The 13249-nt window shown below is 32.9% G+C and overlaps 1 protein-coding gene across 1 annotated transcript in view; it reads right to left on the bottom strand.

Moving 5' to 3' along the window:
- The window catches only part of LOC124361157 (succinyl-CoA:3-ketoacid coenzyme A transferase 1, mitochondrial), a 37279-nt gene that overhangs the window by 6855 nt on the left and 17175 nt on the right, over window positions 1–13249 (bottom strand). The window contains exons 6-9 of the mRNA XM_046815198.1: window positions 11535–11655; window positions 10715–10934; window positions 5945–6020; window positions 2862–3032 (exon numbers count right to left, since the gene is read on the bottom strand). Coding sequence (XP_046671154.1) covers window positions 2862–3032; window positions 5945–6020; window positions 10715–10934; window positions 11535–11655 — 588 coding nt within the window. The remainder of the gene's footprint in view (window positions 1–2861; window positions 3033–5944; window positions 6021–10714; window positions 10935–11534; window positions 11656–13249) is intronic.

The raw sequence follows: 13249 nt of genomic DNA, 5'->3' as shown, positions 1-13249 counted from the left end.
AGTTTGTGATCACGTTCAAACTAGGTTATCTGTACTTTTGGACCCAACGAATGGCCATGCTTGTTGCTATGACAGCGGTACTAATGCACCGTCGCTAATACACATATGAACAAAAACTAACGTTGTACACTTCTAAATATCTTGTCTCGGCGTCTATAACTAGTACTGGAGATTTGAGGTTATGTTATAGTGAGATTTTATTTTGAAATGTCAGACATTTGTAAAAGATTAAGCATAACCAATCCAAGCAATTTGTTAATGATCTCTGTTAGAAGGTACTTATAGAAAGGAATCCATTTCAATGGGGTTTAAACATTGATCTTTACAAAACAAAGAAGACTACAGACTGAATGATGTTTGTAGGGACTAGTTTTTGTAAAGATAAACATGTTAAAAGTAACTTGTTTGATAAAAAAAATAACCATACTATTTAATTTTATTTTGTATTTTAAATTAACAGAAGACTTTTCGTTTATTTTCTTGTATATTTCTACAATAAAATTAAAAACTTTATTTCCTAACTATACTGCTTTTAATAAAACCTCTCTACAATCTTAATAATTGAGGTTTAAACGTTTGATTTTATATTACTTGCCCATTTATGCATCAAACATTTTCAAATTCACACAATTAATATAGTAAGTTTTAAAAATATTCTGTGAAAATTAAAGCTCCCTAACAATTGTAGAAATGAAGTGACAATTGAAAATTTTACCATTTTGTTTCCTATAAAAATTAATTTCTTGAATTACCTGATTTTATTACTGTGTTGCACTTTTGAGGAACAGCTTATTGTTAAAACAGCTGTTTGATTGCAGAATATTGCTTGTACTATAAAAACATAACATAACCTCATCCATTACAGTTTTACTGATATTGAAGATCGATAAATCGATAGTGTTGTGCATGGGCTTTGCTTTTGAAAACATTACAAAAGCAATTATACAATTTCAGGTTGGCTTTCCAGGAGTTTAACCACCTAGCAATCCAAAAATAACTAAGTGGAAAAATCTTTTGTTAGAAACTGGAAGTGTAAAAAAAAGTACTCTAGAGGATCAAATGAGGAAGAGAAGTACTAGTATATGCATAAATGCTCCGCTCTCCAGGTAAACCGAAATCACTAAGGAAGGTTGAACTTGAAACTGGTGTTCCAAAGTTTTCAGTACAGGGAATAATTAAGAAAAACAAAATTAAAGTTTACAAGTCACCTCGTCCATAATCATCTTGAAGATACTGATTTTTTTCTGTTTTTAAAGTATAGTTTTTCAAAATGCCAGCATTTTATTTCACCAATTGCTAGCGAGCTGAAATTTTCACAGAATATTTCGAAAATCTATTTAATGAATTTTGTAGAGTTTAAAAAATGTTCCGTGCATAAATAGGCAAGTAACATATAATCGAACGTTTAAATCTCTTCGTGGGACACCCAGTATATTAGTGTAAACATTTGTTCTGGAGTCTAAAGTATTATATGACTTCAGACTCTTTTTTGATAAGTACCTATTATTGTAATCTCCCACGGAATACGAATAGTACAACAAGACAAATATTTTTGCTAATTAGTCTGCAGAGCTTCTAAAATTTTGCTAAGAAAATGTTCATCTCAGTTTAAACCTGATTTCTATTGTATTGTTATTAACACAGTTCTCCACTAGAACGTGTGTGCTATGTAACATCAGTTTGTTTACAAAGCAACAGCTGGAGACTTACATTTTTTATTTAATTTTCTCTGACAAGATACCCGAATTATCATAAAAATTTGTATATACATTGTTTGAGTCTTATAGGTCAAATATATATTTTGGATTTTTGTTTATATACTCTACGTTAGGTATAACATGAAATTCAGGGATGAATAACACAAACATACAAATAATTTTTACATCTTCTTGAAGCTTTACAAAATTATGTTGTAAGTAAAAAAAATAAATCAACAAAACATGTTTCACTGTTCTTTTGTGAAAAAATTATGTGCAACGTGTTACATTTGGAGCATTGGTTGTGGTTAAAATAAGCTTTGAAAAATACATTACCGGGTAACCTAAAACACTGTGTCACTACAATAAGTTTGTGTACACATTCACTTCAAGGATTAAGTAAATGTACAGCCAAGCAATATGAGTGATATTGTAGTCTACCTCTACACTATACAGACCACAATTTCTTTTTCACTTTTTTCATCTCCAAATGTGAATAATTATGGAGCTAGAGCGAGTGATAACAATTAATCTGGCAAACCAGTAGTAAACCTATCTTAACAGATTTTGAGATTTAATTAAAAATGATTCTACCAATGACCATACATTTAAGATTGTTAACGTACTAGACATTTTACATTACTGAGCGATCAATAAATGCTATCAAGCACTGAGACTGATGAAGAAATAATTATGGATAATTATGTTCAAAAATCAATATTAACAAAGTTGTAAAATATTATAATTTTACACATTAAAGGAACAATTGACAACTCTACAGTACTGTATAAAGATTAAAACTGAATCAAATGATACTTTTTATTTTCCCATAAAAGCCTATATCAGCAGTTTGTCTTTGACGTTGTTCCCACTTTCAGACTACTATGACTGAGCATTTTTGCAAACAGAAGGAATTTGTCTGTAGCCTTGATACCATCCACATACAGCTCTACATTATGAAATAACAAGTTGGCATTGAAGAAAGTAATATTTGCATATGACTATACTGTATTCATTAATAAATTTATTTTGTTCATTATTACTTTTCCTGAAAGCCAGGGAATTGAGGGTTAAAATAGCACAAGCCTACAAGAGATCTTGAGTTTTCAGTGAAAGTTGAAACTATAGCCAAGTTTAAAATTGGACCGGTAAACTAAAATTTACCTTTTCAGTGATAATTGTGTTGACACAGTTCTTGCCCGTGAGCGGCAGACTACAGCTGGACACTATCTTGTGTTCTCCATTCTTGGCAGAGTGCTCCATGGTGACCACCACTTTAGTGCTGGGTGATGACACCAAGTCCATAGCTCCGCCCATGCCTTTCACCTTCTTGCCCTACATTAGACTAAATTATGAGACAACAATATTTATATAGAAGTTTTCAAACTAATTGTTGAAATAATGCTAACAAATATATGTGAAGAAAGACCAATATTTTATAAATTAATTCAAAATCTGAGAAAATAACAAAGAGTAAAAATAAATAACTACATAAAATGTGCTTTTTAAGACACTACATATTACATTTAGCCTGGCTTTTATCTTGAAATTATTGGCTTTTTGTGCAAAGCTAAATACCTTGTATATAGTGCAGATAATTGATGTATTTTTTACCTCAAATCAAAAAAGTAATTTTAATTTTTTTTTTTTTTTGTTCAGTACTTAACAAATTACTTAACTTAGTTTCTGAACAAATAAATTAAAATAGGTTATAGTTTGTAACTTATTCCATATTAAAAGTTGTTTTTATTTTAACTACACCTACAATCAAATTTCTCACTTCACTATAAATGCTTTACAGTATAAATAAAAATGAATATTCACCAAACACTAGGAATTGAATTACCATAAGATAGAGATTTTAATTTTCCAACAAAACAAAAATAGTAGAGAATGTTTAATTATCACATAATATCTTTGTTCTACTAAAAATAAATAAATCAAAATCCACATAATTCGAGAAGACAGGATTCCTAAAAAGAAACCTTTAATCTAACTCACTTTAAACACATAAAATAAAAATAAACAAACTGAACATTAAAATTTCTCGTGTTTGATTCTGTGCTTATGAATAACATTCTTTGGTGCCATAAATAAACATTCTTTGGTGCCATAAATACAGGGTTTGGAGTATGGTAATACTGAAAAATTCAGTTCTTTATTCTTCTTTACTAAGACACAACTTTGAACATTCTTAACACAAAATCTTGAAATATAATTATTCTTGCAATTCCCCAGGAGCCAATGAGAAATTTGATCTAAATAATAAGAATATTACAAGATATTGTGATAAGTATGTATCATGTTTGAAGCATTCATTATTACTAAAAGTAGAAACATCCGAGAACACCAGAATTGAAAACACACGAGTCCCTCCTTGCCGTCAGAGCCTCAGTACACTACTTTCTGGATATGTCTTGTACATAAGAGTTAATCGTTAGTTGTAACCAAATTTTAATCTCTTAAATAAAAAAATAACGTTTTATTATCCTATTAAATAATAAAATATTCCAAGAAAAAAAAAAGAAATTTAAAATAGCATACTGTAGTTACAAAAATTGTTATGTAAAACATAGCAAAAGTAGCTAAACAACCTGATCGTGCAACACTTTCTCAATAAGTTACCTGATGGTGTAAGTATTAACTCAAAATAGTTATAAATAACTCCTAATGTTGTTTGACATTATATGGAAGCGTTGACATACAACCCCATTATCTGCTTTAATGTTCATATAATATGTGTCATCAGTCCATCATGTGGTTTTATCTTGAGGTTGATTCTTGAATTATTTCATGTTTGGTTTGTGTTTTGTTTGTTTTATTTTTCTGAATATAAAAATTTTCAACAGGGTTATGTCAGCTTATTCCATCTCTGTATAAACAATGTTTCTTTGTTGCCTGATGATAATAAACAATTTAAGTACACAAAAATACCTATTTAATAAAAATATTATCGCAGATTTATTGAGAGTTTCAATAATGAGTATTTTAGTGAACAACACATGAAGATCTAACAAAAGTTAGTTAAGACATTGACATTAAGGCTTTCCAAACCTCTGTATTTTTTACTAGTTTTGGTCAAAACCTCTCCCCCATAGGAATCATTGTGCATGTTACAGTAAATGAGTCAAAGGTTACAGAGTGTAACAACCAACTAGAGGATGTTCTGTGTGTCAACCACTTATTTTTTCTGATGAGTCCAGGGGCAATTAAAATTTTTTATATCTGGTAATAAAATGATTATTACATTCATAGGTTACACTGCAGCAGCCAGTACACTACACACTGCTGAGCACTGAGATGATTCAGCAGAATCAGGAGACAAAAGTGCAGAATAATTTGTCTTTTCATCTAACAACAAAAAGCTCACATTTTTTTAAAAATACGATTTTAACATAAAAGAAACTAATGTCTAGACTCAACAAGAATGAAAAGCCAACAAGTCGAACTTGAGACTAAATGTGACCAATCCTGATATTCAAGGTTAAACCAGTTCCTTTTATACCCAAGTCAACAACATTTGCATATTTTATTGCTATGCTGCACTAATCACAGAAAGAAATACAAGTATGGTATTGGAGCTAGGTTTACATATTTATGCTGTACGTTCAATGATATAGCCACATTTAATCATTAACTTTTAATTATTGAAAAAGAATAAAATTTAAATACTAATTAAAATTTCTTGTATCACTTATATTTTGAATAACACAGTATAACTTGGGGTTAAAAAAATGGGGTTATTTTTAAAGAGAGTTAAAACTTCAGATATGTAGATACTTGGAAGAGTATGGAGATTCAGATGCTGAAAAAAGGCTTACAGCGAGCACGATGACCAGATCTTGACGTAATGCGAACAATCCTCTTTTGGAGTCTTAAAATTTCACTAGATGATGCCATTTACATTGAAACTAATTATATCACAGAAATGTGGTGAGAAAATCATTATCTTAGTTTTCTCTTCTATCTATTAAAGCCATAATATGACTGATTCATGATAATTTATAGGCTATGAACATCACAACAAAAAGACAGAGAAGTTGTGTCATCTGCATAGCAAACAATATTTGAATTTATACATTGGAGAAATGTCATTTATGTAGATCGAGAATAGGCCAAGTATGGAGCTTAGGGTAATATTCACTTTATAAAATATAAAGGAAACATGGAAGTTTGTTTAATGGTAATTATGTTATTCTGCCATGCAATAGATAGAATGTTGTTATCTACAATACTTATGTACTTACGGGAATCATCCAATTGGCCAGGTCACCATACTGTGAAACCTGCATGGCTCCCAACATGGTCAAGTCTATGTGGCCCCTACAAAACACAATTCGTTGACAGATTTACATAATTAAGGATATCATAACAATTTCAGACAAAAATGAGTTTTCCTTATAACAGGATAACACTATAATTGCTGATTTTTAATCTACATGACAGCGTGAAGAATGCTCACCAGATTAGCCTATATGCCAGCAACATTATGCTAGTTGGAAAACCTTGGTTCCACTGAAAAATAATGTAAGTCTCACTGTGAATATACCATATAGGATGACCAATTAGAGTATTTGTTGGCACATCTCCTATATATAGTATATACAGGGTGTACATAAAGTCCTGCACAGGTAAAATATTTTCTGAACAATAACAGATAAATCAACAAGATTTGGTACATCAACATTACACCTAAAAATCTACTTTTTGAAGGAATTATCAGTTTTCTGTATCATCATGGGGACGCTTTAGTGCTTTAGTACAAAAGAGTTTATCATATTGCTTGTAGTTCTTCAACTACACTATGTCACTTGACGAACGTGAACGTATAACACTTCCTATTATGGTTGGTTGGGGAAACAACAGACGATCACACGAGGAATCGCGCACTGATAGAAAGGTTGGACAGCACTACTAAAACAAGAAAACTAGAATAATAATAATAATAATAATAATAAATTTCTTTATTGCCGTAATAACAATTTTTACAAACATTGCATGGCACGCGTCAAGTCATGTAGATATTTAAATAAAATAATATATTGTAGTGTTTACAAAGTTATATGTAAAACTAAGCAAATAAAAGAAAGCACTTAAAATTTTAATTCTCAAATAAAACAAAACTTAAATAGAGAGAACATATGGCTTATCATGTAGGCCTAAAGCCTGGCACCCCCCACTCAACGGTTGTACCAACTAACCTCCCCGGTCCACGAACTCGCCGACGGAGTAAAAGGCCCCTTGCACCAATAGGTTCCTTAGCTTCCTCTTAAACAGTGGTTGCCCATTTTCAGCCTGTAGGTCAAGAGGCAACTTGTTGATAAGTTTGGCCCCGACCTCAGATGGCAGGGCTTCGAAAGCCCGGAGCCTGTGCTGCGCTGGTCTTAATGCATCCCTCCCTCTAGTGTTGTAGTCATGGATGTCTCTGCCCCGCGTCACTTCACATTTGTAACGACAGTACAGGACAGTCTCGTACATGTAGAGGGATGGGAGCGTTAACAAATCGAGACTTTTGAAGTGCTCCCTGCAGGATTCTCTCATTCCTATTTTAGAGATGATTCGGATTGCTTTCTTCTGCAGGACAAAGCACCTTTGGAAGTGGGTGTTTGCGCATCCTCCCCACAACGTTATGCCATAAGACATGTGTGGGTACACAAGGCCATAATAGGCCATTTTTAGAATAGAAATTGCACAAAATTCTGCTAACTTTCTCAGAGCAAAGATGCCCGAGGACATTTTTGGCGCAGACTGCGTCTACATGATTGTCCCACGTTAGACTTTTGTCAATGTGGATTCCTAAGAATTTAATGCTGTTTAGTTCTTCAATGACTGTGTCATTTAGCACAACTGATGGGCCACAATCATGGGACACTCTTCGCCCTGAGAAATAGATGAATTGGATTTTGAATCATTTGTCTGCAGATTTACCTTAGATAAGAACTGCAGACAAGAATTTGCACTTACAAAACATTCCACTTCCAATGAGGCCCTGCATTTACTCTGAAAACAGAGAGTTGTGTCATCTGCGTACTGAATCATTTGGCCAGTTGATATGGATGACCTGAGGTCATTAACATAAATTAAAAAAAGAGCTGGGCCGAGAATTGATCCCTGTGGGACCCCATATTTTACGAGGGCGTTGTTTGATGAAACGCCATTTATATGGACTTTTTGCAGGCGGGAACTCAGGTTACGACTCAAGCCATGAGAGTGGTGTACCTCGTATCCCACAGTCATGTAGTTTTGAAATGAGAGTCTGGTGGTCCACACAGTCAAACGCCTTAGACAGGTCAAGAAATACGCTAAGCGTAGGTATTTGCCTGTCCAAGCCCTTCACAACAATGTCGATTCAGTTTAGTGACTGCATCAATTGTCGATATTCCCTTCCGGAAACCAAACTGTTCCTTACAGAGAATATCATGCACGTCCAGAAAGGAAAGCATTCTAATGAGAAATAACTTCTCAAATATTTTGCTGATTGTTGGAAGAATGGCAATGGGCCTGTAATTGCTTGGAGATTTTGAAATCGCCTTTTTTGAAGAGTGGAATGATTTTGCATTTTTTAGGCCGTTTGGAAATTGCCCAGTTTGGAAAGAAAAATTAATCATTCTGGCCAATGGTTTCAAGATTGTGTGGAAACACTGTTTAAGAAGCCACCCCCGACAACCCTAAACATCCCTAGAATGCTTGGCCTTTAAGTCCCGGATCACCGCAGCCACCTCACCCTCTGTAACAGGTGTTAACATTCATCGACGCTGCTGGGCTGCATGACCCCCTGCTGCTGTCAGAACTTGACAATGGCACATTGCCACTCTTCACCGCCACATCTACAAAAAATTTGTTTAACATGTCCGCAATCAAGAAGGGGTCTCTAATGGCATTTCCTTCAAATATCAGCTCTGAAGGAGAGACTGGGTTTCTGTATTTACTTTGTTTGTTAATTATATACCAAGCGGTTTTTGATATATTATTAGAATGTCTCAGTTTTTTTGTTTACATCATATGCCTTAGCTGCCTTTATTACTTTTTTGTAGATTTTTTTATAATTTTTAAAGAATGTTTGGAAATGCTCATCTGTTGTTCTTCTTGAAATTTGGTAATATTCTTTTAAATTTGCCCCTAGAGACTAATATTCCGGTAGTAATCCAACTACTTTGACAATTTTTATGTTTTTGAACAGTTTTTTTCTGGGGACATGCAACATCTAGATAATAGTTTTATACCCTATTAAACGATATAAAACATGTCGTCAGCTCCAGAACAACCATCAAGACAGTCCCAAGTTTTCTTTTTCTAATAGCTTACAGAAAGCAGCAATATTCTCAGGTCGAGTAGCTCGGGAGACGACTGTCTGTGGCGGGAGAGTAGCAGGCGCAAAATCCGTCAAAGTGACCAGCTGCGCATCATGATCCGAGATGGCTGTGACAATCAGGGACACCGCCACAGATGGCATATTGGGTGATGACGTTGTCAATTGCGGTGGCAGTGGTAGCTGTCACCCTAGTCGGCGAGTTTACGGACCAATGCAGATCAAATGTTTTCAAGAGATCCCCCAACTTCCTGGTTTTCATGTCTCTTACATTGAGTACATCAACATTAAAGTCCCCAATTATTATGAACGATCTATTTTTCTGAAAAAGAATTTGCAAAAGAAAACTCATTTGGTCCATGAAAACATCGAAATTACCATCAGGGGATCTGTAAAGGCCGATCAAAAAAATTTTGTTTTTTAGCATTAAAAGTGAAATGGATGCCGCTTCAAAGTCCTTTTCAGAACAATTCACATTACATCCACTTTCATACTGAATTCCCTTTTTTGGACAAAACAAAGCAATACCCCCACCTTTAAAATTACTTCGTGCAAAGTAATTACTCAGGTAATAGTTTTCCAGTCGAAACTGGTGTATGTTGCATTCATTGAAGTGATGCTCAGTAATAACCATCACTTCGGGCACATGACTTCGTCTGCCATCAAATTTAAACAGTCAATTTTATTTGTAGCGGCCTGAGAGTTTTGGTGCAAAATTTTGAATTTTGAATTTTGTTGCATTTTGTTGCATTGTTTTGGCAGGGGGCGCGAAGTCGAAAGTCTACGCCCTACTCTACAATGTTTTTTTTCTAAGAATAGCCTACTATGAGTAGACTGGCTAATAGGAAAGTCCAAATTGCGACCCAAAGATAAGAGCTTTCTAATTGTTACTGTTATCAGGTTTTCCCCGTTATCAATATATTAGGACCAAATTTGTAACCCTTGAGGATAACTAACATCATAATTCACTTCTGTACAACTGACAAGCATAATGTAGTATTTAGCTGCAGTATTCTTTGGTTGCAGTTTTGCTATACTGGGGTTATGGCTACTAATAAAATGTAACCAAGTAAAACCTTTGAACAGCCGCCATTTTGTACTGAATCAATCTTTTTGAGTGCGGTTTGCGGCATTAAACTCTGCTACATAAGCCCTTTAAAATGATGTGCATATTGACCTATGCTCTTATTTAAGATTTCCTTCCGACTCCTTGCGGGACGTCCCCATGATGATACAGAAAACTGATAATTCCTTCAAAAAGTAGATTTTTAGGTGTAGTGTTGATGTACCAAATCTTGTTGATTTATCTGTTATCGTTCAGAAAATATTATACCTGTGCAGGACTTTATGTACACCCTGTATATATATATATATATATATATTGAAAACTTACATAAATCTAAATAATTAGACTATTTTCGATAACAAAAAAAACATGATTTCTAAGTAATATATTAAAATATAAAATTATGATGGGGAGTAGAATTACATATAAAAGGCCTTATAATTAGTGTTGGATAGTTAAGAATAATGAAAAACTCACATTTTGTTAAAAGGTTCTTAAATACTTTTTTAATTTTATAAATTTATTTGTTTACAAAAACGTTTAATTTTACCACTATTTCATCTAATATTACAATAAAAATCATATACTCAATTAATTCCATACGGTTTCATATATGATTATATTAACGTTAAGCACACTGACCCTCGAATCATGGCAAAGCTGTCGTCACTACTGAAGAAGCTCCCACCAGGAAGTACAGTGACCGTCTCCTTGCCCGCGTTGACCAGGTCAGCATCTACTTCTTGTTTGTTTGCAGGGTAACTTCCCAGTCCCAGTATGCCGTTCTCTGATTGCAGGGTTACATTCACACCAGGGGGGATGTAGTTACTGGCCAGCATAGGGATACCAATACCCAGGTTAGCTGTTACCATTAAGGAAACTAGTCTTTTGTACATTTATTCCATATAAATTTATTGTATTATGTAATTCACTAAAATAAATCAGATAATAGGTTTAAAGACCCTTTTTGAATTTGCAGTGATTTAAATTAAATTATCTTAAAAATTAAAATTATATTTTTTGTATGTTTTTAAAAAGAAAAACATTTCACAATGTTTTATTAGATATATACTGTGCAACTTAAATGAATTTAAATATAATAAAAAGTACACTTATATTAGATCCCAACATCTTACCTAACACTAATTTTAAAAGATTAAATATCTTGTTTTGCTAAATGTATTACTAATTGCAAAATTCAAGGCCATCAAGCTCTGTTACTATTTGATAACATAGGGTGTTGTCTTTAATTCTGTTTTCTACATAACCATCTGTTGCAATGTAAAAAAAGACATATCTGCTGACCCTGATACAAATCATCCACAAACACTTAGAATTTCAACCGATCAACTGCTACATAGTAACACTTAACAATGAGGTTTGAGTTTTAAACAGCTATTGATTTTCAGTGATTATTTCAATTGTAGACATAGTTCTGTAATTGCAGTATTATAAAGGATACCATACATGCCATTCTTGAACTCCAAAGCCGCTCTGCGGATAATTCTTTCCCGGGCCGCTGCAGCAGGAGTGGCTGCCACTGCAGACTGAGCTGCAGTTGGAGCCTTTGCCATTTTTATTTTCTGTCAAAAATTTATACTAACTTAGCTTTCAGAGGTATTCTCTGCTTCAATTATATTTCATTTCTCATCCAATGACAAACACTTTCTAATATAATATTTTCAATGTTAATAGTAATCAAATGCATATCTTCCGAAACATATGGCTGAACCATGCAGTTGTATAGAGAACCATACAAAACACTGTAAATGAAGAATGCACAGTGGATTTATAAACTTGTATAGTATAATTATATTTTTTAATCTATTGAAAGAGGTAACCTTCTCTATACCTACAAATCTTCTACATAGTTATAGAACTTCTATACCTGCAATATATTCTTCGCCAGACATTGAAAAATTATTAATATTAGAACTAATATTAACCCTTTGAGTGCCACGGGTACTTTCCGAAGGCATATGCATAAAGTGCCACGCTGTTTTTCGCATATTTGTAAGCTTTTGGGAAAAAAGCTGTTGTAAAATAACTACCAAACAGATTTCCATCATTTTGTTGTTGTTTTTTTTTCTTATTAAATGCAGAATATGATACATATCGTTACAAATAAAATTTGATTTATAAAAAGATAAATATTTCAGTATTTATAAAAAAAGTTTTTTACTTTTGTATAAAAAGTTAAGTTTCGACCTAATTTGTGTGTATACGGTATTTTTAAGATTTTTTTTCTTTATACCATGATAAAGGCCATATGATTATAAATAAAACCCATGTGTAATATCTTATTCTAGAATTTTAAAAACATGGAATTATATGTATTAACAAAATGCTGCCCGGTACCGACATTTTATAAACTGTACTTCATTTGTCAGAGTTTAGAAATTACTTAGTAATGATGTAGTTTTCCCAGTAAATCTAATAAAACATTAATACAACACAAATAATTATGATTAGTAAATTTAGAAACAAATACTTGTTAACATATTTACATAAAAGTTTACATTTACTAAATAATAACCCTAATAATATTTACACTGAAAATTCACGTTTTTCGCTTGAACACAACTCAAATCATATTACTTTTGTAAAGAAATACAGTAAAATACTATATAAGTTACTATTTTATTTTGTATTTACTCAAAAGCTTGGTTATTGGCACATAAACAACAAGAAAGGCCGTTACGCAACACGGTACTCGTCCGCTACGTCGCGTGACTGTAAGACAGAATCATCGTACAGGTACTTATCACAGCCCATTATTTTTGGACGAGTTTTCCTTATCAGAGATCAAAATAAACTTCATTATACGTTCTTTCTTCCATAATGAATCGAAAAATACTCGATGAGTCATACTTCTTATCTCCAAATCGTCTCCAAATAGACACACGAATGACCTGACATTTCCGAAAAATGAAACGTTGTTCTTATAGTTTTTTATTTAATTGATTGTCGTAATAACTTGTACATTCCAAAATAGGTTAAATAAAGTCAGTTGTTTTTAACAATGTAATTTATTTTGTCCCCGATAAGGAAAACTCGTCCAAAAATAGTGGCTTCTTAATAAGTACCCAAACAACATAAGTTTCACAGATAAAATAGTTAAGAAACAACATAAAACTCGTATTTATTGATAGTTTGGAACCTATTAAATACAGCCGT

Source organism: Homalodisca vitripennis, chromosome 1, assembly GCF_021130785.1.
Source record: "Homalodisca vitripennis isolate AUS2020 chromosome 1, UT_GWSS_2.1, whole genome shotgun sequence".
In the NCBI taxonomy this organism is placed as follows: domain Eukaryota; kingdom Metazoa; phylum Arthropoda; class Insecta; order Hemiptera; family Cicadellidae; genus Homalodisca; species Homalodisca vitripennis.
The sequence above is the reverse complement of the archived record's forward strand: the minus strand, read 5'-3'. Positions and strand labels throughout refer to the sequence as shown.